Below are 26,807 nucleotides of genomic sequence, written 5' to 3'. Positions count from 1 at the left end.
TATCTTGCTAAAGCAGACACTCGAAAGAATGTTTTCCTGAAGCAGACACAGGTGGAAGGATATGGCAAACATATGAAAGGGCACTTGATGAAGGAGTACAAGTATGACCCCTCAGACAGTGGGAAATGAGCACTGAACATTGGTTTGGTATCTCCCGCCTCACTCTTCTTTGCTAACTACACCCAGGTATTGGTTCACCTCATATAGCACTGCTGATCTCAACTTGGGGTAACATGGCCACTGAGAGAAACTCACCCAAGAACTGCTCGTGAGGTTCCTGAAGCAGCTCGCCGCCTCTTCGGACTCGCCTCAGGAGAGCCTGGCAGTTTCTTCAGGCCTGGACTATAGCTGCCAGTTCGTGTGAGGCGTCTGCCTGCTTAGAGGTCTGGTCTGCAGCTCAGTCCCATTTGGTGTTTGCTATGGGACTGAACAGCTGCCAAAGAACTACTGAACAGGTCCACTTCACCCACATTCTAATAACTTTTCTCTCCTACTACCTCTGCTGGGCTGGGGGAGATGTTGAACCCTTATTAAAAAGTAGGTTGCCTATAAGGTTATGTATTTAAAACAACCTCTGGAATACGATTGGGTCTACGTGGTCCTAGAAATATTTAGGGACAAAGAACACTTAGCTTGTGTGAGCCTGCTGGCTGGGTGGAGAGACTGTGCTATGCCCACCCTAGCTAATCCCTATTCCTTTCTGTCAAAGGAAGAATGGGCCTGGGACCAGGAGGTGATTGTTCTGTGACCTCTAACTTTCAGGCGAGAAACGCCCCGTTCACACCAGGCTCCTGTGTTCACACCAGCTACCTCGGGGAAAATATATTTATTTTAATGAAGCTGCTTCTAGCTAAAATTTCTAGATCCTCCCTTCAACACCGCCTAATTTAGAGACTCTTTGGGCTGCACATTAAAAGTACAAGTTTCAGGGCTGGGGATTTAGCTCAGTGGTAGAGCACTTGCCTAGGAAGCGCAAGGCCCTGGGTTCGGTCCCCAGCTCCGAAAAAAAGAACCAAAAAAAAAAAAAAAAAGTACAAGTTTCACTCAAAGTTCAGTGGTAAGGTTGGACTCGTTTAGAGTAAAAATTGGGATGTCCGTCTTTATGAAGTTGTGGAATCAATCTCCCTTTTTTTCATTTGCTTTGATTGCCAAATACCTCAGAGAGAATCCCAGTTAAAAATATTACTTGTTCGGGTCATGATCATGCATGCCTATAATCCCAGAGGCAGAGGCAGGATGATCTCTGTAAGTTCTAGGACAGCCTGGTCTGCATAGCTAGTTTCAGGCCAGTCAGGGCTACATAGTGAGACAGTGTCTCAAACAATTTTTTTCTCATTATTTTCCTTTTTTTTTTTCTTTTTTCTTTTTTTCGGAGCTGGGGACCGAACCCAGGGCCTTGTGCTTGCTAGGCAAGCGCTCTACCACTGAGCTAAATCCCCAACCCCTATTTTCCATTTTTAAATACAGATAATTCAGTTGGTATTTAAATTTTAAAATATTTATTTTGTTTTATTTTACATATATGAGTGTTTTGCCTGCATGTATGTGCACCACATGTGTGCCTGGTCCCCATAGAAGTCAGAAGAGGGGTCAGTCCCTTGGAACTGGAGTAACAGATTGTGATGGTTTGTATGTGCTCAGCCCAGAGAGTGGCACTTTTAGAAGGTGTAGCCCTGCTGGAGTAGAATTGCCACTGTGGGTAAGGGCTTTAAGACCCTCATCCTAGCTGCCTAGAAGTCAGTCTTCCATTGGCAGCCTTCAGATGAAGATGTAGAGCTCTCAGCTCCTCCTGCACCATGCCTGCCTGGATGCTGCCATGTTCCTGCCTTGATGATAATGGACTGAACCTCTGAACCTGTAAGCCCAGGCCCCAATAAAACGTCCTTATAGGAGTTGCCTTGGTCATGGTGTCTGTTCACAGCAGTAAAACCCTAACTAAGACACACAGATGGTTGTCAGCCACATGTGGGTGCTGGGTACTGCACCCAGACGGATGCTCTGTAAAGAGTGAGAAGTGCTTTTAACCAATGAGCCATCTCTCCAGCCTAACCCTGCTGTTAGTCAACAAACTCTTCCACTAGTGATTTCAACTGTAACCTTTATTCATCATAAAACTAGTGCCACCTTCCTTTAATAAGAATTGGAAAATATAAAGAGAAAAAGGAAACCCTGGGAGGATGGCTCAGTTTATAAAGTATTTCATATGCTTAAGAACGGGGTTTTGGGGGATGGAGAGGTGGCTCAGCAGTTAAGAGCACTGACTGCTCTTCCAGAGGTCCTGAGTTCAAATCCCAGCAATCACACGGTGGCTCACAACCATCTGTAATGAGATCTGGTGCCCACTTTTGGTGTGTCTGAAGACAGTTAAGTGTACTTATATATTAAATAAATAAATCTTTTTTTTAAAAAAGGAAGGACTTTGGAGCCCCTAGCACCCATGTAAAAACTAGGGTGCCGTGTGTATCTACAATCCCACTGTTGTTGGGGCAGGGAAGAAGCTTCCTGAAGCTCACTGGGCAGTCAGCCTAGGGAAATCACAGAGCTGTCCATGTTGGATCCATTCTCCTCACCCCATCAAAATAAATACGGTGGAGAGTGACCAAGGAAAACACTGACCTCTGGCTTAAATACGCCCGCGCATACACACACACACACACGCAGGCACACACACACACACGCAGGCACATACACGCAGGCACACACACACACAGACACACACGCACGCGTGCGGGCACATACACACACACACACACACGCAGGCACACACACACACGCGCACACACGCACGCGCGCGGGCACACACACACATACACGCAGGCACATACACGCAGGCACACACACACAGAGACACACACGCACGCGCGCGGGCACAAACACACACACACGCAGGCACACACACACGCGCGCACGCACGCACGCGCGCGGGCACACACACACACATACACGCAGGCACATACACGCAGGCACACACACACACAGAGACACACACGCACGCGCGCGGGCACACACACACACACACACACACAACACAACCATGTAATTTTTTGTCTTCTCAGATCCAATCTCTCTGCTCAGAAACAGCAATTCTCTTGGCTCTGTTTTTACTTCCACATACTTAGAGAAATTCACTTTCTTGTTTCTCTTTCACTTTTGTCACTGTCACATGAATGTCCTTCGGGGTAGTAGCTGACACTTAAGTATAAGCATTGGGACTTCTCTCGACATGGGAACTAGCTAGCAGTTTTGAGATTATCTGCTAGCCGCCCGGTTCTTCCCACATTCTCATCCTTGCTGGTTCTGTCCCTGACTGAGAAGCCCGCAATCCCCATCCCTGCCTCCCCCGCAAGTTTAAGAATTCTGCAAGCAGCTGTTTAGGAGAAACAATAGGAACTTCCCAGCATCTCTGATTCTAACTGGGCCACTAGTCTTAGTGTGCCAACCCTGCTATGTAGTACACCAAGACAATACCGAGGGGCCGGAATCATCAGGTATGACACCCACCCTCACGAGGGCGGGCAACCAGGCTTTGGGGACTCCGGGGAGCACAGGTTCCGGGTGTACCTTCCTTCCTGTCCCCCGTAGCGAGCTTATGGACCCTAGGGTTTCCGCAAACTGCAGCTAGCCGGAGGGCAGAGCATCCGGAGGGCGGGGCTGTCAGGGGGCGGGGCCAGACCACTACCCGGCGAGCACGAGGAAAGGAAGGTGGGGTAGAGCTCGGGTCCAAGTGTCGGTCGGCAAACCTCTGCAGCGGCGTCTGCTGGTGAGTCTGCCTACCCTCCTGGGCGCCCCCTGGCCCACTGTTCCGCTCTGGGAGAAGAGGGATCGGCATGGAGCTCAGTTTGGTATTGTACTGATCCTTCGCGGCGGCGGCGGGGCTCTTGCGTCTTGGTGGAGGCGGGGTGGGGGCGCTGGCTGTAGGTTGCCACCACGGAGCTGTGGGCAAGCCACAGGAAGGCCTGGGGCGCGTGCCACTCGTGGTCCCCCACTTCGCTCGATCCTGGTCCACTTTGGGGCAGGCTTCCTGGTAGATCTCAGGATCCCTTCGGTCGCGTGCCAGTTTGCAGGTGCGCCCAGAGCTGGGAAGGCTGGCCCGAGGTCCTGCTGCGCTCCGTCTGCGCTCCACTGTGGCCAAAAATGAATAAGGGGCGGCTACAGCTCACAAATGGGCTCCTCAAAGGGCCTGGAACCCCAGATCTAAGGTACACAAACCTTGGAAGACACAGCGAAGGACACCTTTCCTACACCTGTGTGCCCTACTGTACGCACAGCTCACATTCACGCCTAAACTGTGAGGAAGTGGCTGCCCCCCTCCCCCCGCCGCATCTCCAGTACCCAAAATGGTTTGAAAATGTGCATAGACTGGCTGCTGATGTTTTTAAAAAAGTTTGCTGAATGGTTGGCTGAATAACCCTATAGGATTCTAGAAGAATCCCACAGCCTTCAGCCACCAAGTGTCTGGACCCACAGAGATTCACACATTCATTCATTCGTTCATTCATTCATTCATACCTTCATACATTCATTTATATATTCAACAAGTAAATGTGGAGTAGGGACGGGTCAGGGTGGAACTTTGCGGGTGGTTAGACGTTGGAAAGAAAACTCAGTAAAGGACCAGGTGTGGTTGAGTATGGGCCTGGACCTTCTAGGATGGGATTGGCCTTCATCTGATAAGTCTTAGATAAAGAATGAAGATAGCCTAAGGACCCAGGCCAGGGCTCCCCTACTTTCCCAGGCTTCTGCCTGGTGCCATAGCCAGGGTCGTTTGCCTTTCCTGGAAGACAGTCTTGAGGCCGGGTCTAGGATAACCTAGCAGTGGAAGGGAGCTGGGAGAAAACGCAAGAAGGACATGGACTATCCACACTCCATCTCCACCCAGCCAGGAGGCTTTGCAGTCCCTCTGGGTCCCCTGAGCCTTGGGCAGCAATACCCGGGACACACCCTGGCAGTCAGCACTGAGTGTTTCCTCAGGGGAATCTGATCCGATGTTGGGCAAGGCTTCAGAGACTTTAATACTTGAGTGTGCTGAGCTCTATGATAGGACAACGGGAGTGGGGGTGGGGCGTGGGGGGGTAGGAATTGTGCATATCCTGGCCTCTGCTGGCTCTCTTGCCTAGAGAGGAGGTTGACTTCTCACAACTGGGTTAGCAGGCATTTCGCACAGTAGGTACAGGTTCCTGAGGAGCAAGGCACTATCTCCTGACTGCTACGGTATGTGGGGTTGGGTACAGGCTTTGGTGATGGCAAATGAAGAAGAGGCTGGCTGGATGTGGCAGGCTCTGAAGAGATTTAGGTAGCCCCAAAGTGGCCAGGGTCCTGGGGCTCTGAAGGATGAATTGAAAGGGGGGGGGGGGTGCTGTTAGGGCAGTTCCTCGGGAGACTGGAGGAGGGGAGGGGATGCTCACAGCTTCAAGTCACCTGGTTCCTCTTATTTGCAAGAAAGAATAGCCTACCCTGGGGCCAAACAGTGCCGGGTGCCTGTACTCCGGAAGGAAGGCCTGATGACACAGCCTTTTAGGCCTTTCGAAGAGCAGCGCATGCTGTTCCTGCTGTCCCTTTGCTCTCTGGTGGGAAGTTGAGGGTTGGGGACCCACCTCTAGGCTGTGTTCAAGACCGAACAGCCACCCTCATCAGGGATGCAGTGAATCTGTTGGTTCCAAGGATGTGAGGAGGAAAACTGCCAGTCCCTAAGAAGCCCCTGCTGTGCGTCTGTGGTCATTGGACATTTGTTCTGTGGTTGTATCTCTGACCACCATTTGTTGGGCTGTGGCTTGTGGAGGGCAGCTAGTGTTTCTTTTTCTTTCTGGGCACCCTGCCTGGATGGCCACCCTCGCAGGCCGCATGTATCTTTCCCCATAGTCACAGGCCTGAAGGAGACAGCTAAATGGAAGCTGCAGGGTGGAGGGCAGCGACGGGCAGGTACTGGACACAGCCGTCTGTGCCTGATAAGCCCGCAGAGAGCTTTGTTTCTCTTCTCCAGTTTATTTTTTAAGGCAATATGATGCCCAGACTTGTCTCCAACTCCTACTCGACAGTACCTCCTTGCTGGGCTGTGTTGGTACAGCTTTAATGCAAGAACTCAAGAGGCAGAGGCCAGTGGGTTTGCTGAGTTCCAGCCAGGGCTGTACAGAGAAACCCTGTCTCAACAAACAAAAAAAGAGAACTTCCTGCCTCAGCCTCCTAAGTACTGGGACCACAGTGTGTACCGTTTATATTAATTAATTAAGCTCATTTCGTATTACCGTAATTAGGGACTAAATTTAGTCCCTTCTTCAGATAGGTAAACCGAACAGAGAGGGGCTAATTTACTTACCCAGGGTCTCAAAACCAGATTCGGAACTCGCAGTTTACCCGTGTACTACCTCATTCTCAGGCTGGGCTCTGCTTCCCAGGGGAGGTGGATCCCTGGAGCCCAATAGACCTCGGGGGTGAGGAACAGAGAGGATGCCTGCGGTGTTCCTTGGTTTTGTTTTTTGTTTTTGTTTTGTTTTGTTTTGTTTTTTTTCTGGTACTAGGGAAAACCCAGGGCTTAGTGTGGGCCACGTGTGCCCTCTGCCACTGAGTCAGACATGCACAACCCCTTCCTGTGGACTCTTCCCCCTGGCAGCTAGAGAGAGACAGGGCAGCCCATTGTATGAGCGGGGAAGCTGCAGCTTTAGTGCCAGGGACCTTCGCGGTGGGGTTTCCCCCAGGAACCATCCTGGCAGATCACAGCTTCTCTCGTTCAGTGCTTCTTACTCTCTTACTCTTCTCCTCGGCTTTCGCTGGTCCGAACCGGGATATTTCTGACAAAGGGGTAGTAGTATCTACCCTGAGCTAAATGAGCTGAGAGGGCAACCATTTCTAGAGGTGCTGCCATCTTGAAAATTGAATTCTCAGTTGGCTTTATGGGTGTTTGTCCTCAGGGACATGCTAGCCTTCAAAAAACAAACAAACAAACAAACAAACAAATAAAACCAACTGTAATCAAGCAAACAGAAAACAGAGGAAAAGTACTTTGCACTCGCTCTCTGTCTCTGTCTGTCTGTCTCTCTCTCCCCCCTCCCCCTCCCCCTCTCCCCCTCCCCCCTTATCTCCCTCCCTCCCTCTCCCTGTCCCTCTTCTTACCTCCCTCCTTACCTCCCTCCCTCTCCCTCTCCCTGTCCCTGTCCCTCCCCCTCTCCCCTCCCTCCCCCTCCCCCTCTCCCTCTCTCTGTATAGTTGGTGTCATGTCTTCCTCAGTCACTCTCTTCTTTTTTGTGTGTGTGCAGGACTCTTCCCTCACTGGTTTAGTAAGACCCGCTGGCCAGTGGGGTCGAGGGGTACTTCAGTCTCTGCCTCCCTGGCACTCAGATTCTAGGCTCAGACCACTACACCTGGCTTTTGCACGGTACTGTTGATCCCAACTCAGACACGTATGCTTATATAGGCCTGCAGTCTATGGACCGGGCCATTTCCTAGCCCTGGTTTGCTTTAAGTTACCCTTCCACCTCAGTGATGCAAACAGACATTAGTAGATACTTAGGAGCCGGGTGTTTCCCCTCCTGAACAAGCCTAAGAAGAGCAGTGAGCTTTCTGGCATTAGGCCTGGAAGGGTGTGGATGGCTAAGCCCTGGCCAGGACTGGGCTATGTGGAAGAAGGCAGTCAACTATAGAGAGAGGTTGCCCATCTGTGTGTCATGGGACACAGTACAGATGCTTTTATTGCAAACCTTCCTGCATGGTTTCTCAAGTCTGGAGGGATCTCCTGGCCTATAGAGTCTACCCCCACGGCAATGGCTGCAACTAGGGCAGGTCTATACTGCGTTAGGCCAGTGTTATCTCCTTCTGTGACAAACCTTCTTTGTTTTCGGTTGTTTTGTTTTGTTTTGTTTTGTTTTGTTTTGTTTTATGAGGCAGGGTCTCACGTATGCCAGTCTGGTTTTCAACTCACTTTATAGCTAAGGCTGGCCTCAAACACACGATTCTCCTGCTTCCAGCTCCCCAGGTGCCGGATTACAGGAACCAAACCTTTCTTCAGAGGCAGTGAAAGAACAGCGCTAAAGCCCGGGTGTGCGAGATTCCAGCGTGTCTGATCAAGAGCTCTTGGCTGTAGGCTTTTACCCGAGCCAGCAGTAATGGTCCTGTGTCCCTCGTCTGTATTTAGTTTCCTAACTGCTGTGTACATACATGTTTCTCCTACAGTGGGGCTGTTCCTAATGAACCTATCAGTAATTGAAAAAGATCGCAGGTAGAAAAGGCATCAGTGCGCCTACGTACACTAAGTTACCTCAGCCCACATTGTGTGTCCTCAGAACAGATAGCTTGTCTTCCAAGGGGTGTGTGACAGGGGACAAAGGGACCTTGGAACTCACCAGAGCCACCCTGCTCTATGTGAGGACATAGGAAACCTTTGCCTGGGTTTCTGTGGGACTTCCTAACAGGCTTTCCTTACCCGTCTTGGAAAGGTGAATTGGGATAGGTGACACCATCTGGAAAAGGCCTCAGGGAGCCCACCATGCCTCTTCAGTCTGGCATGTTGCTATCTTATACCATAGACCTTTCTTTCCTTGATTCTAGACAAGGCTAGGCAAGTTTCTGGCCAGGACATGGCCTTGTTTTTCTTTGAGTATCTTCTAGAAACTAGGGAGACCACACCACAAAGCCCTTACTGGACCGACAGTTGGGTGTGTGCCTCCAGGAGCACATCTCATCAGGCAAGGTGACTGCTGTCCTGTCTCTCTGATGTAGGCTGTTGTCCCTTTAACAAATGAGGAAAGGTGGCTATTCTCTAGGGTGTGGAGGACAGGAAATTGCTGTTACCCAATGCAGGCCCATTGCCAGCTCTGCCCTCCAAGCGTGGTGCAGACAGTCCAGTCCTCCTTGATTGTATTCTCTGCTGGGCTAGGTACCCCCAGTCCCTCTGTGGTTAAGCTAAAAAAAGAAAAAAGAAAGAAAAAAAAGGGAGAGTAAAGCATTGGGGCGGGGTGGGAAGAAGGAGAAGGCACGCTAACATTGCAGTGTGGCCTCTGAGACATCTGTCTGCGCCCCTGTTGGCTCACCCTAGGACATCTGACTCCCTTTCTGCTAGCCCTCTTGTCCCACCCAATACTTAGATCTTTTAGAAGCCTAGGTCCTGGGTAGGAAGGGACAGCAGGGGACCGTATCTTATAGGCCTCAAACACCCAAGACAGCCAACTTCTGAGGGCCTAGTGAGGCCACAGTGATGGGACAGATATGACATGGGACACAGGCTCTTTTCCATTCAACCCTTCAGCTAGAGTTACTTTTTCCCCCCACGCTAGTAGGTAAATGCAGGAACTTCTGCCTGGTGAGCAGTTGCTGTGCCATGAGCTCTTGTTCTTAAAACTGTAGTATTGCTGGTGTGATGGTTCAAGTCTGCAATGCCAGCACTCGGGAGGCCAGGGCAGGAGAAGGAGAACAAGTCTCGAAGCAGGCTTGGGCTCCGTAGTAAGAACTTGTCTCAGAAGCACAAGTAAGGGGCAGAAGGCCAGTAGAATGGCAGAGGACTTCAGTCCCCAGCATGGCAAAAGCCAGGCGCAGTGGTTGGCATCTGTAGCCCCAGCACTTGGACAGTGGGGGCGGGAGGATCCGAAGGGAAGATCATTCTTGCCTGCGTATCAAGTTCTAGGCCAGCCTGAGGTCCTGGCTAGGCACTCTACTGGCTGGGCTGGGCTATGTGTGTGGCTGTTGGCTTGTACCGCTTTCAAACCCGGTGCCCACGGAGGCCAGAAGACGGTGTTGAATCCCCTGGAACTAGAGTTACAGCCATGAGGGTTCTGGGAAATGAACCCAGGCCCTCTGGAGGAGCAGCCAGGGCTTTTACCAACTGAGGCATTTTCCCAGCCCATATTCATTCTTATTCTTATTAAGGGTAATGTATTCCATTGTGGGACCTACAGCAGCGTGCCTCTGGAGGTCAGACTTGCTGACTTCAGTTCTCCCTTTCCCCGGCGTGAGTCCTAGGGCTTCAAGTGACACGGGCAGGCTTGGTGCTCCATTCCTTTAGCTGTCACATCATCATCCCGCCAGCCACTTACATACTCTTCTACCTGTTCTTTGTCAAATACTTGGTAGACGTTTCTCTCCCCAGGTCGGATTTGAACTCACTCCTGCTTTAGCGTCCTGGGTGTTGAGATTACAGATATGACACTCCATGCCCCACTCCGTTTCATCTTCTCACGCAGTGTCTTTTGAATCATAAAAGTTTTCAAGGGACTGGGGATTTAGCTCAGTGGTAGAGCGCTTGCCTAGGAAGCGCAAGGCCCTGGGTTCGGTTCCCAGCTCCGAAAAAAAGAACCAAAAAAAAAAAAAAAGTTTTCAAACTTGAAGACCTAAGTTTTTTTTTTGTTTTTTGTTGGTTTTGTTACTTGTGCCTCTGCACTATGTCTAAGATATGGCCTAATGCAAGGTAATCGAGACGTCCTCTCATGTTCTCGTCTTAAGGCTTTTATTTTATAAGTTACGTGTATGGGTGTTTTGACTGCATGGCTGTGTACTGTGTGTGTGTCTGGTACCCCCAGAGGCCCAGAAAAGGATCTCCTGAGACTGGAGTTACACTTGTGAGCTGTCCTGTGGATCCTGGGAATGAAACCCAGGACCTCTGGAAAGGTGGCCAGGGCTCTCAACTGCTCAGCCGTCTACTCTCCAGCCTCCTGTGTTTTCTTTAGAGTGTTACAGGTTACCTCTTACACTTAGGCCTGCCTTTTTTTTTTTTCTTTTAAGAATTTGTTATTCAAAGCCAGGCGTAGTAGTACACCAGCTCTAATCCCAGCATTCAGAAGACAGAGGCAGGTGGATCTCTATTGGAGGCTAGCCTGGTCTATGTAGTAAGTTTGAGGACAGTCAGACAGAGCTACATAGTGAGACCCTGTCTCAAAAAAAAAATTATTATTCCGGTGAGAGAGATAATGACTTAGTGTTTAAGTCATTAAAGTGTCTGCTCTTCCTGAAGACTCTTTCAGAGGACTTGTGTGATTCCTGACATCCACATAGGGGCTCACCACCCTCTGCAACTCCAGATCCAGAGTCATCTCCATGAGCACCAGACACATGTGCAGTGGACAGAGATGCATGCAGGCAAAACACCATATACACAAAAGAAAAATAAGATAATTCGTTATCAATGAACCTTTCTGCATAGCTTCAGGTCACTCTCTGGGGCCTCTAACGCCCTGAATCCTTTCAGCTTTTCTGCCGAACTTGGCTTTCACCAGGACAGACTGCTTACGGAGTGTGTTAGGACTCCAGGGAAGCCTGGTTGTGTCACCTCATGACTGGAGCAGTGCAGCCTTGTTTGTGGCATCGTTGGGCCGTGTCTGCCCTCTGACAGTTGGGCTCAGTTCCTCTTAGGTAGGAACTCAGAACAACTTTGTCAGAGTGACCTGGCTCTGTCTGAGAAAGCTGATCCTCTGGTGATGCCCTGACCTAATGTGTCTGCACTTACTCATGCCGCTGTGGTACCCTGGGCAATATGTTCATGGCTAATGTATTTTTTTTAATTTATGTTTGTGTATGTATTTCCCCTTTTTGTATGTCTGTGTACCACTGTGCCCGTGGTGGCCAGAAGGAGTCAGATGTCCTGGAACTGGCATTACAAACAGTTACAGGTCACCATATGAGCTGGGAATTGAACCTAGGTCCTTTGGAAGAGCAGCTAGTGCTCTTAACATCTGAGTCCTCTCTGCAGCCCTCATGGAATCCATTTTTAGAGTCTTTCGTATGACATCTGGCAGGGGTAGGAATCCATGCCTTGCTAGGGGATCATTTTTTGTCCTCGTGTCCTTGGCTAAAATGCCATTCTTAGGGGTTGGGGATTTAGCTCAGTGGTAGAGCGCTTGCCTAGCAAGCACAAGGCCCTGGGTTCGGTCCCCAGCTCCGAAAAAAAGAAAAGAAAAAAAAAAACATTAAAATGCCGTTCTTTCCCTGTTGGTGGCCCGGAGTCAGTGGCCAACAAGCTCGATGACTACTGCTTTCTGTTTCTTGACCAGGCCTGCACTGTCATGACTTAGCGCTGTGGTAAGGTTTGAAACCAGGAAGTGCAAGTCTGTCCACTTTGTTCCTTTTCAATATTGGCTCTTTTCGAAAATGTCCTCTGCACTCATATGAATTTAGGACTTGTTTGTTACCTTACAGCTGTAGTAGTTTTTTATAGGAATTGTATGGAGTCTGCAGATCCCGTGGGGAGTACTGTCTCTTCTAGTCCCTGACAGGCGGTTGCCTTCCATTTTTCTCCCAACAACCTTTGCAGTTTTCATCTAGTGTCCATGCCTAACGCTTGCATTACATTATATTCCTAATAATTTTTAAATGTCTCGTGTATTAATTTTGTCCACAGCACTGGGATTGATCTCAAGCCCTTGGTAGATGTGCGCCCTCCTGAAGAGCTGCAGGCCAGGTCTTAGGATTTTTCTCTCGCTAAGCACCACAATAATCGTTTAATTTTATTTTGGGTTATTAGTAGTGTATAGGAAGACAGCCCAGGGGGGACTTACTCTCTGCTACCTTGTTTTCCTCATGCATTAGTTCCTGTGGCTTTTTTTTAGTGAATTCCTTGGGTGCTGCGTGTGAGGTCATGTCAGATCAGTGAGTTCAAGGACTTCCAGAAGATTCTACTGTGCAGCCAGGCCTGAAAATTGCCAAGGAAGCTGGGCAACACAGCACCTAGGGCCTGGGAGGTAGCACCAAGAGGAATAGCACTTGCTGGCCGTGTGCCTGGTACCCCTGCCCACCATGGAGTTTGTCTTGGCCTACGACTGGAACACGACAAAGAGGCCTCTTTGCTGGCACATCAGGGATTTGGTTTTGTGGTCCTAACGCCTGTTCATCTCTGTTGAGAGATAGAGAGTGGGAGCAAGAGAGCACGTCTGGTTGCTGGACTGCTTTCTCCGAGCTCAGTCGAACTGTTCTGTGTCCAAGGTGAAGAGCAGATCTGTTCTCTGGCCCTGTGAGTTTGGGTCTCTCTGTCCTGCCTCTGTCCGTATTCATGTGTGTCAGATCTCCTTGTAGGGTAAGCCTGCAGGCCGTTTTCTTGATTGGTGACTGATGTGGGAGGGTCTAGCTTACCCACAGACAGTGTCACTCCTGGGCAGGTGGCCCTGAGTTCTGTAAGAGAGCAGGCTGAGCAAGCCATGGAGCAAACCAGTAAGCAGCCTCCTCCATGGCCTCAGCATCAGCCCCTACCTCTAGATTCCAGCCTTGACTTCCTTCAGGGAGGAGGTGTGACCTGGGAGTTGTTAGGCTGAAATATGTACGTTTCTCCCCAAGTTGTTTTTAGTCATGTGTTTTATTACAACAGAAAGTAAACTAAAACACACCTCCCCCTCCCCTTCTAGCCCCTCCCCCTCTACCCCTCCCCCCACGGTGACTCCACCCACACACACACAGGGAACAGGGCCTTGAGGATTCTAGACGGCCTTGCCTTGAATTTATTTTGACACAAGGCCTTAGACAGTTAGGCCAGCCTTGAGCTCGTGATGCTCCTGCCTCAGCATCACCGTGTTTGTTCTTGACCTTCGGTTTAGGCTGAAGCTGGTGCCGGAGCCTCTGGGGCTGTGGTTGAGAAGGGCCTTTGCCTCCTGTGTGAATGTGAGAAGGTCCTTTGGCCATGGGGGCTTAGGCTCTGGAGTCTCAGGCTGAAGCAGCGCTCGCTGGATGAGACGTTTATACAAATGCAACATTCTTAGGATTTTTTTTTTAAAAATTGTGCTTCTACGTTTGGAGGAAGAATGAAAAAATTGGAATTATGTCAGTACACTAGGTGTTTTAGCTGAGCACGGGCTCTCACCCAGGTCCTCCGAGAAAGCCACCACCCGTTCGCGGTGACTCGGGTAGCAGGGTAGCTTTTGCTACTGCTTGTTGACTTTATTGTGCTCTTGGCCTTTTAGACATTGGGGGTGGGGGTGGGGACAAAGCTCACTGCTTGTGAAACAGTCAGAGTTTGTGTCATTAATGGATAACCAAGTCTATTCTCGTGCCCATATGACCCTGTGCTAACTGGGTGTCCTGCTACCAAGTGCTTCTGACAACCCCTGATGTTTCTTGTTTCCAAAATTGGGCTCGAGATTTAGAAAACAAATAACTTTATTTGCTTATTTATATTTTGCATGCTGGAAATGGAACGCTCGGGCCTCACTCACCAGGCGGGTGTTCTGCAGTCAAGCTATGTTCCCAGCCCTCTCGGCACCCTAAAGTCGTGGTTGGGCAACCCCGGAAAACCTCACATGTGGTCATTTATATTATAAAAAGGGAAAATGAGAGAGGCGGGGAGAGATGGATACTGGAAACTGAACTCACGTCCTCTGGTAGGATACCCAGAGCACCTAACCACTGAGCCATCTCTCCAACACCTGAGAGAGAGAGAGAGAGAGAGAGAGTGCACATTACACACGGAAGCCAGAATAGAACATCAGATCCCCCTGGAGCTGGAGTTACACATGGTTGTGAACCTCCTGACGTGGGTCTGGAAAAAGAACTTGTGCCCTCTGGAAGACCAGGAAGCATTCCTAACGGCCAAACCATCTCGCCAGTCTCCAACCAGTCCCTTAAGAAATACTTTTTGTTCAGGTGTCAAGGGTCTAGCCTGGGGACACAGGCACGGCTGAAGCACTGAGCTGCACACCCACAGTTGGGTATTATAACCATTTTGCCCTTTAGGTTATTGATAGGCTGCAGGGTACAGATACTAATGCAAGCATTTGTCCACAGACCTTTGTCCAGGGATGCGGTTACCGCCTTACAGCTGCCGTCAGTCTTCCGTGTGTCTATAAATTCTTTTGTTTCTTATCATCTGTGCATGTGGTTCTTCAACACTTGGGTTTTATTTATTTATCTACTTATTTATTTGTCTGTTTATTTTTATGGAGACAAGGTATGGGGAAGCCCAGCCTGGCTTCCAGCTCACGGTGTAGAAGAGGCTGGCCTTGAACTTCTGACCCTCTCTTGCTCTGCTTCCTGGGTGCTGCAGTTACAGGTACCATTATACGGGGCAGCCCGGCCTTTGCATGTGAGGCAGGCGCTCTACCGACAGGGCTACATCTCAAGCACTTTGAGCGGTTTTAGCATGGTGCCTTGCTTTTCTTACTAGGTAATGGGTTAAATATTTAGCATATGTTTGTTTAAAAAGATGGGAAACAACTTCTCCTGGTTACTTCTTGACATTCATCAACCCTAAGCCTGGGAGGCTTCTTCTTCTCTAGATCTCGTCTTGGTGGCATTCTCGGGGCTGCTGTGTAGCCCCTGGCACCTTGGACAATGATGAGTGAATGACTGGGTGCTTAGAGGAGATTATGACTATGTCCGTGAAATTCAGAGTTTTCAGCTACTTCAGGCATTTGGCTTCTGTGGTATAAGAGAAACCCTAGGAGGGTGAGGTGGAGTCTGAGTAGGTCTGACCCACATCCCTCTGGCCAGAAACAGCTCTCCCTTCCCAAGACGCCACCTGGTGGCTTCTGGAAGAAGTGGCCTCTGCTGTGGCCGAGATTGGCAGCCATGACAGTGATTGACAGCTAGGACCACCATGAGGTGATTGCACAGTGCCCTCACACCCGTGTCTAATAATTCTGGGTGTAATGAGAAATGCCAAGCAAGGCGGTGTTTTTATTTTATTTATTTATTTATTTATTTATTTATTTATTTATTTATTTTTTTGGTTCTTTTTTTCGGAGCTGGGGACCGAACCCAGGGCCTTGCGCTTCCTAGGTAAGCGCTCTACCACTGAGCTAAATCCCCAGCCCCGGTGTTTTTTACTCATCACTGTGTGTATAGGAGGGAGTCAGGCCATGGGTATGGAGGTCAGAGGGGCCTGGCGTCGGTTCCCCTTTGACCTTTCACATTGTTCCGGGGTGGACCTCAGGACAGCCGGCTTGCTGGCAGGCACATTCACCCGCTCTCTTGCCTGCTTCTGGTTTTAGCTTTTTGAGGGCCCTCCACACTATTTTCAAAAGCAGGCATACTAATTTGCATTCTCAGTAACAGTATATACGGTGAATGGATATACTTTTTTTTTAACCATGCGACAAAACCTTTATTAACATTTTAAACAGAGGTTCAGCTATTACTGAAACTCTGTTGGGGCTAGGGGGGCAGGTTTCAAGACAGGGTTTCTCTGCCTAGTCCTGGCTGTCTTGGGACTTGGTTTGCAGCCCAGGCTAGCCGAAAACTCAAGGATCCGCCTGCTTCTGCCTCCGGGTACTGGAATTAAAGGTGTGCACCGCCAAGCCTGGCTGCACTGAAACTTAAAATTTCTAAATTTAAATGCACAGATGGTTTTAGTGTAGAGTAATACCATTAGTGCCTACCGGAAACTCAGTGGAAGACCAGGTGCAGGCCTGAGTCTTTCTGGATCAAAGAGAGCACAGTGGTCTTTCAGCCGCTTGTCTGCAAAGACGAGCCTCTGCCAGTTGGGCAGGAGGTGCCCTCCTAATCCTGGGTCTTGGCTTTCACGTTCTCTATGGTGTCAGGGGGCTCTGCCTCCAGGGTCAGGGCCTTTACAAAGATTCGAATCTTCACTTGTTAACGAAGGGATCAAAGTGCAAAAGTTCAAAGCCCATCAGAGCACCTAGATGTAAGAGCCTCTCTCTGCACTGGACAAAGCCGCCCTGGGCATCTTCAGTGCAGTTCTTAAATAAATGACTTTGGTCCAGTCAGTCGTGGTAGAGCGGAAGACTTGAATGACAGGCACATTTTACCAGCCAGGCTGTCTTGCCGGCTCAAAATGATTATATCTTCTTCCCATTAAGTTGGAATACATACTGTGTGCTCCGCCTCGTCCTGCGGGTAGAAAGAGGAAGTGGTTGGTGGTTTGGGAGACCTGTGATCCTGGTGTGAGTAGAAGCTTGGTCAGGTTTACTGGAAGCAAAGCTGAGTTCTGCAGAAGTGGCCCAGGGATGCCCAGTTCAGTGCCCGCTGAGGCTTCAAGGAGGAAGACTGCAGAGCTGACTCACTGGGCTGCCGCTCTCTGCTCTGCGGAGAGCCAGTGCTGGTGGGTGGGTGTGGCTCAGCTGCAGATGTGACAGCGTCCTGTGTCCCCATGGGGCCCCACAGAGGCATCGCTTCCGGGAGCAGCCACCCACACTGTGTGTCTATCCTCTTGCAGGTGGTTCCCTGGACTCTGAGCCAGCGGTGGTTGGAGCTACACGCCTGCGTCATGGACTCTGAGGTTAGACTCTGGCGTCTTCTCATCTTGTTCTTCCTGGGTGTCCCTGTTAACGACGCAACCCGACCCCTCGCTTGGCCGGTCCGCCAAGATGCGCCTCAGATATCCAACAGAATTCACTCCATTGGCATCTGATAGGGACGTGGTACAGAATGGGGACATCCTTCCAGAAAAATGGAATGGCGTGACCGTCAGCCTGGCGGACATAGAACACATGTCTGCCACGTGTCGCAGCACAGAGGCTGGACAGAAAAGATCTGGAAGGCTGCCCCAGTCAGGGGCTGAGCTGGGTGCTGGCAATAGTGCTCTCTAGCCTGCTGACGTCTCCTGCTGCCCTGCAGGGCCCCTAGAGAGTGGGTCGCTCCTGTGCCCCTCCTCCCCAGTAGCCTTGCCTTCGGGGGAGGAAAGCTGGGACACAGAAGTTAGGTGGTATCTGGCTGAGACCACAGCGTAATGCTGACATTTTCTCTTCCATCTCGGCATTTGACATGCCCGCCCCACGTCAGAGCTTGTTATCTTATTGTAGGTGTCTCTGACTTTCTGAGGGTTTTTTTTTTTTTAATGGTAAAATAATATAGTTAGTATTATTATAACTATTGAGTGCACAGTTGAGGGACATTAAGTGAAGCAGGTTTCATTTCTAAGTTTTGTTGTCCTGCAGGCCTCATGGTGCAGGTGTTGCTATGCAACCCCCAGGGCTGCTTTTGGTCACACCATAGATCTAGCAGAGAGGCCGGTGAACAAGACCATTCCTGCTGCCTCCGCCTTAGAGTTTATCGAGCACCCGTGCAATCAGGCTCAGTCCTGTACATAAACATGGATGCGACTGAAGTGATGGCATTTGCCTGGTGCCCCGGAGGCAGTGTCCCTGGGACCTTTCCCTCAAAGCAGCCTCCCCTGTGGGTGTCTTCAGGAGGGTTCTCTAGAAGGTGGCCAGATGACCCACGGTGTCTTCTGCTGGACAGCATGCCACAGACTATTTCTCTGCCCATAGGCCTCTGACTAAGGCTTTCGGATTCTCGGAGTTATTGGTTCTCACAGGCCAGTGGGGCTCGGGTCCAACTGTGCCCTGACCCAGGCTCCTGTGAGCCTTCCTGACCGACTCCCTTTTCACCTTAGGTCAGCAATGGCTCAGGCCTGGGGGCCGAGCACATCACAAACCTGCTGGTGTTCGGCTTTCTCCGAAACAATGACCGTGATTTCCACCAAGAGCTGGAGGTACTGGGGCAGGAGCTGCCCGTGCAGGTTTACCTGGAGGGGGACCGTGAAGACGAGCTGCAGACAGATGGCAGCCGGGCTAGCCGCTCCTTCTATCATGGAAGAATAGAGCCAGGTAGGTCCTGGTCTTGTGCACCTCGTGCCAAACGAAGGCTCTGCTGACTCCTAAAGGCCTCGAGGGTCTTTGGGGTTCAGTCTCTCCCCTTATATTGGCAGGTTCTTGTGTGTGCGCCTGTCACGTGACTCCTGTCCTGTGATCTCTGCTTGATTGCCCCCCAGTACTGTCCAGCTCACCACCTCCTGTATCGGGACAACTAATTAGACAGCTCTTCCTCTGGATGAGTTCTAAGTTCAGGCCTGGAGCAATATTAAAACGTGTTTGTTTGGGTTGGGGATTTAGCTCAGTGGTAGAGCGCTGGCCTAGGAAGCGCAAGGCCCTGGGTTCGGTCCCCAGCTCCGGAAAAAAAGAACCAAAAAAAAAAAAAGTGTTTGTTTGTTTTTTTAACATATGTCCCAAACAGTTATAATACAGCCAAAGACTGGAAACCGGTTGTCTAGTTTGGGTTTCATTGCTATGACCCAGGCAACTTTTATAAAGAACAACATTTAACTGAGGCTGGTTTACAAGTTCGGTCCATTAATATCATGGCAGGAAGCATGGCGGCGTTCAGGCAGACGTGGTGCTGGGAGAGGAGCTGAGAGCTCTGTGTCTTGATCCAGCTGCAGCCAGGAGAGACCGCCTTACAGACAGCTAGAAGGAGGGTCTCAAAGGCCACTCCCACAGTGACACACTTCCTCCAACAAGGATACATCTCCTAACAGTGCCACTCTCTGGGCCAAGCATATTCAAATCACCACGCTGGTCGCGATGTTATAAACCAGGGGTGCCACCAGCTTCAGCTTGTGGAGTTTTGGAAAGTAGCGAGACAGAGTCCTTCATCCTGCCATTCAGATCTGGGAGGTCCAGGACATTGCTGGTCCCCGGAGGGGGACACTCAGCAGCCCCACTGCACCCTGTGTGGGCTAGGTGAACTCTCAATCCCGTGAAAACTCCTGCCGTTAGAGTCGTTTTTGCCTCCTGTGTGAAACTGTCACACATGGAACTTGCTATTACCTAAAGAGATGACCCGAGTGCTGAAATATTCTGAGCCTCATTTCCAGATAAGGAAACTGAGGCATAGCAGGGAGACATAGCTAACTTCGGATCAAACTGCCCATGCTTCGGGAGCAAGACTCAACCGAGCTAAGCCTGTGTCACTCCCTGACCTGAGCCCTGGCCGTCTTTCAGCCTCGGTTCTGACGGTCCCCTGCTCCCCTGCTGTGTTTGCAGCAGCTGAACAGTCTGGGGTGCTCTGGGTGCTCAGAGTGCTGTGGGCGGCATGCAAGATGGCACCACATGAGGAGTTCTTCAGAGTGTGCAGACCTGGGGCTCTGCTACTTGAGCTGGAGAATGATTTTTTTTTAAATGCATGTCTGTCTGTCTGTCTGCCTGTCTATGGGGGAATGCACATACCCTAGCATGTGTATGGAATGAGAGTTGGTGATTTCCTTCCACCATGTGTGTTCTGGGGCTCAAACTGAGGTTGTCAGACTTGGCAGCAGGTGCATCCGAGTCATCTCCATGGTCCTCAAGTGATTTCGAAGCCTCCAGGACCTCTGAGGCCTTCCGATCTTGTGGGCCAGGGGCTGGGGGTGCAAGTCTGAGACAGGCAGTGCTTTGCTTTTCTAAGGCCTGGGGTTTGTCACTAGCAAGCAAGCAAGCTAACAAACAGCTAAGCAGTCTTCAAAGCCAGACTTGGTACCTGGTTCCAAGTCCTGCTCCGGGGCACAGGGGCTTCACTGCCCTCTGGTGGTTGTGAGGGAGACTAGCAACTAGTTTAGCTTTTCTTTTTTAAATTATTTTTTTCCCCTGCCTAATTAATGTTTTTCTGAGACAGGGCCTCGCTGTGTTACCCTGCCTAGCCTGAAACTTGTTGCATAGACCGGGCTAATCCTGAACTCCCAGAGCTCTGCCTGCTTCTGCCAAGCATGGTTCATTTTTTAAGTGCCCTGAGGAGGTATCTTGGGTAGGCTGGGGTGTGCGGCTGTTCTCCACAAGCCAGCTTTCACCACAGACTGTCTTCGAATCCCACCAGTGAGCCATCTGGCGAGGCCAACGCTGAAGAGAAGCACCAGGCAGTCCAGGAAAGGCTGAGGGAGTACGGGGGGCAGGAGAGGGTCTGGCCACGTGCAGGTGTCACTCGTCCCGCGCTGTGCCCACCTCTTTCTGCGTCAGTCCATGCCTTTGACTTCAAGGCCTGGCTTAAGTCAGGGTGTCCGTGGAGGTGACCGTGGGGCTGCTGAGGCTTCATAGACAACTGATCAGACTTGGAAGCAGGGCAGCTGTGACTTCAGCGAGTGAGCGAGCAGCGAAGTGTACCTGGAGCACTGGAAGAGTAGTGGAACTAAGTCATGGGGAACCGGAAGCCACTTAGTCACCTGTCACCTAAGCAGAAGAGAGTAAGCCTTGCTGAGAGTGGGTGGCCTGGTGGCCATGTGCCAGGCATCGACTGAGGGGCTGGAGTACCGCTGAGTGCTAGGACGATTGCCCCACTAGTCTGAGGCTGGGTCACTCTGCATTAAAGCTGCAGTGACACGGGCAGGACACAGGACAGAAGGCCCTCCTCCCCTCACTGCTAGTACCTTGGGCCTCTAGCCACTTCCATAAAGTGAGTCCCTCAGGATCCACCTCACCATAGCCTCTTCCTGGTTCTGAGGTACAGGGCAGGAGAGCTGGTCAGCCTGCATTGTGAGGTTCTGTTTGACTGAGGGAGGGAGCATGTCCCTGTCAGGATAAATAGGAAGCCATAGGGAAGTTACAAACCAAAACTAGTGATATTTGTTGAGTACTTTTTAGGAACTATGTACAAATCTGCTCATTCATTCATTCATTTATTCATTCGTGCAACTACTTCCTGGGCACCAACTGCACACCAGTCACACCTAGTTCTTAAGTGTTGGGTACCTGACAGTAAACCAAGAGATTTTAAAACTAGTTTTTTGAATGCTGGAGAGATGGCCCATGATTAAGAGAGCACTTGTTGGGGTTGGGGATTTAGCTCGGTGGTAGAGCGCTTACCTAGCAAGCCCCAGGCCCTGGGTTCAGTCCCCAGCTCTGAAAAAAAAAAAAAAAAAGAGAGCACTTGTTGCTCTTCAAAGGACCCAGGTTCAATTCCCTCATGTACATGGTGGCTCACAACCCTTGTAACTTTAGTTCCAGGGATCCTGCACCTTCCTCCGACTTCCGTGGCTAATAGGCACACAGGTGGTACACAGATGTACACGCAGACAAAACACTCATACACATAAGATGCACTGATCTAAACAGAATTCCAGTTTCTCAGACGCTTACATCCAAGCAGCCCTGTCAGACAGGAGGAATAGGTAAACAGGTGTATAGTAAGTGCCAGAAAGAGAAAGAAAGGGGGGCAGAGGGGGCGGGGGAGGGGACAGAGATGATGACACCGCAAGCTCCAGACCATAGGGAGGTGCAGGCCGCATAAGGAAGCTGCAGAAGGGACAGTGTGAGAGGAGACAGGGCAGGCAGTCCCAGGCAGTCTACCAACAGGGTGTAGATGGGGTGTAGACAGGGTGTAGCCTTGGACACCTACAGAGTGAGTGGACTGGGAGGAGGGGAAGGATGTGTGGTCTCCAGATGCAGCAGAGCAGACACTGAGTTGTCACTGACTGCAAGACCCCTTCCCTAGTGCCAGGCTGGTGGCTGGCTCACCTCAGGGAATGCCACGGCTCAGGGATGCCACGACTCAGGGGTGCCACGGCTTAGGGGTGCCACGACTCAGGGGTGCCACGGCCCAGGGGTGCCACGGCCCAGGGGCGCCACGGCTCAGGGTTAGGGTTAGGGGTGCCACGGCTCAGGGGTGCCACGGCTCAGCCCCCCTCCCACCCCCCGCAGCAGCAAGCATGTGATATAGGACAGGCCTGCTTCTCCAGCCAGGGTATGCTTCTCAGGCCTCCCCTGGGTGAGGCCCTGCATGGTCCTCACTGGGCGTGAGGCTGTCAACAGAGCCATTGCTGAGTCTTGTTTCTGTTCGCTGCCTAAACATTCAGATTCTGAAAGTCAGGATGAAGTCATCCACAACATTGCCAGGCATCTCGCCCAAGCAGGTGATGAACTGGACCACAGCATCCAGCCCACACTGGTGAGACAACTGGCCGCACAGTTCATGAACGGCAGCCTCTCGGAGGAAGTAAGTGCACGACTCTGGTCTGTGAGCTCCTCTTCTAGGACACTTGGGAAGTGGGGGAGGGGGACGCATTTCCCTTTGTTGAACCAGAGTCTTTCCCAGAAAGTGAATCCTGCCCTTGACTGCCCATCAGCATGGTCTTCCCAAAGGAATTAGATGGGTGAGATTTAGGATCCCTTAAGTCGGAGTACAGTGCTTAGGGAGACAGGCCTCAGAAAGATCCTCGAAGTGCCTGATCCATACAGAAAGACTCAGTCTTCTGTTGTGGAGAACTCAACGTCTTTCCCCGGGGTGACATGCTCACCTGCTCGGCTGTGTGGCTTTAGTCTGCACATGGAAACTGACACTGACACCTCTTGCTGGGGTGTGTGAGGACATCAGAGCCCCTAGAGCTGTGAAGGACCCAAAGCTTGTTCCTCAGCACCGGGTCCTTCCTAAAGCAGAGAGAGAGAGGCGGGGGGGGGGGGGGGAGGGAGGGAGGGAGAGAGGGAGAGGGAGAGAGAGAGGGAGAGAGAGGGGGGGGGAGAGAGAGAGAGAAGAGGAGGAGGGGAGAGGAGACGAGAGGAGACGAGACGAGAGGAGAGGAGAGGAGAGGAGAGGAGAGGAGAGGAGAGGAGAGGAGAAGGGAGGAGAGGGAACAAGAACCAAATCCTGGGGCTATGAGGTACTTGCCTGTGGAGGGGATGGAGGAGGGAGATTTTGTTCTTAGGACTTCCACCAGCTGAAACCATGGCTGCCTTCACCATCTAGATTCACTGTGCCTCCACACAGCTGTCTGTGCCAGCACTCTACCTGCCACTCTCCAGCCGCTGTCATAAACATAGAAACACCCGTGAACAGCCTTGGGTTCCTCCTATGGGGTAGATTTTTTACTTTCTCTACATTTTTGTTTTATTTTGTTGAGACAGTTTCTCTGTGTGACCCTGCTGTCTTGGAACCAGGCTGACTCTGAATTCAGAAATCAGCCTTACTTTGCCTCCCGAGTGCTGGTATTAAAGGCGTGCACTCCCCTCTCCGCTTTTTAAAAAGATTTATTTTAAAGTTATGTGTCTGTGCGCACCTCACGTGTGAGTACAGCGCATACTTGCCAGGTACATGTGTGTGTAGACATCAGAGCCCCTAGAGCTGGAGTTAGAGGCCCTCGTGAAAGGCTGCTTCCTCCTCTGACCTGGTCAGTCTCTCTGAAGGAGAGCACCAGTAAACTGTCTTCTTTAATGTGCAGGACAAAAGGAACTGCCTGGCCAAAGCCCTCGACGAGGTGAAGACATCCTTCCCTAGGGACATGGAGAACGACAAGGCCATGCTGATAATGACCATGCTGTTGGCCAAAAAAGTGGCCAGTCATGCACCATCTCTGCTCCGTGACGTCTTCCGCACGACCGTGAACTTTATTAACCAGAACCTATTCTCCTACGTGAGGGACTTGGTTAGAAATGTAAGGATGAGTGACGCCAGCCCCTGCCTGCTTGCCTACCCTATTCTAACCCAGCAGAGCCTCTGCTGAAGTCCCTCTGCCCCTCCTTCCCCTCCTGACCAACGGCAGACCGTTTAGAGGAGAGGTGAGGCTGTTCACGCTGCTGGTGGCAGCCAAGCAAGCTGGGGAGACGTGGAGCGTTTAGACAGATGACCAAGGGCTCAGCAACCTTGGGCTACTCTTTGCTGTCACAAACCTAAGTGTGTGCGGTGTGCACATAGAAGCCAGAGGTCATTATTAGGTGTCTTTTTATCTCCCTCTACCCATCTGGAACTTGCTGTTGAGGCTAAACGAGCTGGCCAAGCAAGCCCTGGGCTTCCACCGCCTCCCTTCCCTTCCATCACTGGGGTAGCAGTTGTGTATTTGCTCTACCTGAATGTATGCCTGTGTGCCTGTGTGCCTGTGTGCCTGATGCCTGATGCCAGAAGAGGGTGCTGGATCCTCTGGGACTGGAGTCGTAAGTGGTTGCGAGCTGCTGTATGGGTGCTTGGAATCTGAACTCAGCTCTTCAGGCCTTCATAGATCTTTCTGGGCCATCTTCACAGCCCCAGGTACTATGCGTAATCAACACACTTGTGTGTCTGTGTGTGTGTGGGAGCATGTGTGCCACAGCACACACGTCAGAGGTGTGGTTCTCTCCTTCCACTGCGTGGGTCTTGGGGATTGAACTCAGGTCAGCAGGCTTGGTAATATAAGCCTTTACCCAGTGAGCCATCCCATTGGCTCATAAATTTTTTTTTCTTTTTTTCGGAGCTGGGGACCGAACCCAGGGCCTTGCGCTTGCTAGGCGGCTCATAAATTCTTTAGACCTGTGCTTCCCAAGGATGGTGGATTAGGTCAGACTCTCCAGTAGAGTCTTAGCTCTGGTTACGCAAACCCAAGTGGAAGCCGGGTGGAGATAACTGATCTCCACTCGCGCTTCCGGATGTTTGGGATTTTAGAACATGTCAGAAACATTACCCAGGAGTCCCCCTTTGAGGGAGGGGGTTGTTTGTTCATTCTGGGGGGAATAAACACGGTCCAAGATGGCAATGGAATGCAAGCCAATCCTCCTGCCTCAGCATCCTAAGTGCTGGGATGGGACTACAGGTGCGCGCCCCCATGGCTGGGCGAGCAGCACAGGGGACAGGTCTCTGCATGCTAGGCGGGCACTGTTGTCTGAGCCACAGCCAGAGCCTGGTGTCTGTGTTCTAAAGCACTGTGTCCCACAAGGAGACTGACTCTGCTGCTCCTTTCCTAGGAGATGGACTGAGGGTGCCTGCAGAAGCCCGACTGGCTGAACCCCGATACGGCAAGAATTGTGAAGCTGCCTCCAACGGAACTGTGACTGTGTAAAAGACACTGGAGTGAAGCCAGGTCCCAGAGAACAGCCGCGTCTCCCTATTTCCAGGTGGTGGGAATCCCAAGGGTGACTCACCTAACATTTCTACACTCGGCTTGAGTGTACCTGAAGGGCTGACGGCAGCTCTGGCATCCATGCCACGTACCTTGGTCTTACGGCTGTATGGGTTCCCACTTGGAAATTAAACCTACAAGCAGGCTGTGAGGCAGAAAAGCGATTTGTAATGTGACGTGACTGTGAGAAGCAGCTCTGGAACTCCGTCTTCACCATGCAGGCGGGCTTCTCTGAGGAGAACGGTGCTAGGAGTGTGACGTCCACCCAGTCTAGTGGACACCCCAGTGCTCACAAGGCCACTACCTGCCTTTGTAAAAGCTGAATGGCTCTTCTCAAATCGTGGGAAGCCCAACCACCCCACTCCACCTTGCCCAGGGCTTTAGCTGTTCCAGGGGTCAGCTGTTTTCTCAAGACTTCTATCCCAGTGAAAACAAACTGAATTGGGCATACGACTTGTCTGTGTGAGGTCAGCTGTTATCGTCAAGCTCTTACTAGGGAATGCAAAGAACTGACAGCCTAGTGTCAAGGCAGAAGGAACAGAAGAGATCTGAAACAGCCAGTAATCCAAACAACAAAAGGTGGCTTCCAGTCACGTCCCACACTCTGTCTTGGTTGTAAAGCAAAGTTGCCATTCTTTCCCCAGGTCTAACATCACAGAAGATTCTGTGTATCAAAGCCAAGTGTCCCCTTCACTTTTATCTACAAGGTCTCTCTGTATCCTCAAAGGTGGGGTCAGTCTTCTGCCAAACTTTCCTAAAGCTGGGGTTGTAGTTACGAGCACCTCAGCCTGCAAGTAGTCTAGGTTTGACCTCGTCCCAGTCATGGCGGCTGTAATGGCTTGGGTGTATCCTGTAACCTGGTGGGTTTTTCTTTAGTGACATGATCTTTGTGTGGGTATAATTGAGAAATTATTTTAATTCAGAGAATATCTTTCATTCTGTTCTAAAAATGTGTGAATTGCTTAAGTGATAGAAATTTGATTATTGAGCTGGAGAGATGGCTCAGTGGTGCCGACTGCTCTTCCAGAGGTCCTGAGTTCAATTCCCAGCAACCACATGGTGGCTCACAACCATCTGTAATGGGATCCGATGCCCTCTTCTGGTGTGTCTGAAGACAGCTACAGTGTTCTCATCATACATTAATAAATAAATCTTTTTAAAAAAGTAAAGTGTTTCTTCAGAATAAAAGGTTCTTCTCTTAAAAGACGTTGGGAGAGCTGTATCTCGAAACGAGCTTGACATCACGTCAGGCTGCATCACTCGGTAAGCACGGCTGTTTGGGGTCACACGTCCTAGGGCTGGCTTTTCTCCAGGGACTTCACTAGCTCTGCTGACCGGGAAC

At 50.8% G+C, this 26,807-nt stretch overlaps 1 protein-coding gene across 5 annotated transcripts; it reads left to right on the top strand.

Annotated features, from left to right (window-relative positions):
• The first annotated feature begins 2,634 nt into the window (after positions 1-2,634).
• On the top strand, positions 2,635-26,634 carry Bid (BH3 interacting domain death agonist). 5 transcript variants are annotated; one of them, XM_087659174.1, is made up of 6 exons: positions 2,635-3,488; positions 17,075-17,137; positions 18,254-18,467; positions 22,460-22,599; positions 23,819-24,031; positions 25,311-26,634. In XM_087659174.1, exons 2-6 carry the CDS (start codon positions 17,126-17,128, stop codon positions 25,320-25,322), a joined length of 591 nt encoding a protein of 196 aa, XP_087515300.1. In that variant the 5' UTR covers positions 2,635-3,488; positions 17,075-17,125; the 3' UTR covers positions 25,323-26,634.
• Positions 26,635-26,807: the final 173 nt, after the last annotated feature.

The sequence above is a fragment of the Rattus norvegicus genome, chromosome 4, assembly GCF_021556685.1.
Source record: "Rattus norvegicus strain SHRSP/BbbUtx chromosome 4, alternate assembly SHRSP_T2T, whole genome shotgun sequence".
NCBI classification, from domain to species: Eukaryota; Metazoa; Chordata; class Mammalia; order Rodentia; family Muridae; genus Rattus; species Rattus norvegicus.
Note: the sequence above shows the minus strand (reverse complement) of the source record. Positions and strands in the feature narration are given on the sequence as shown.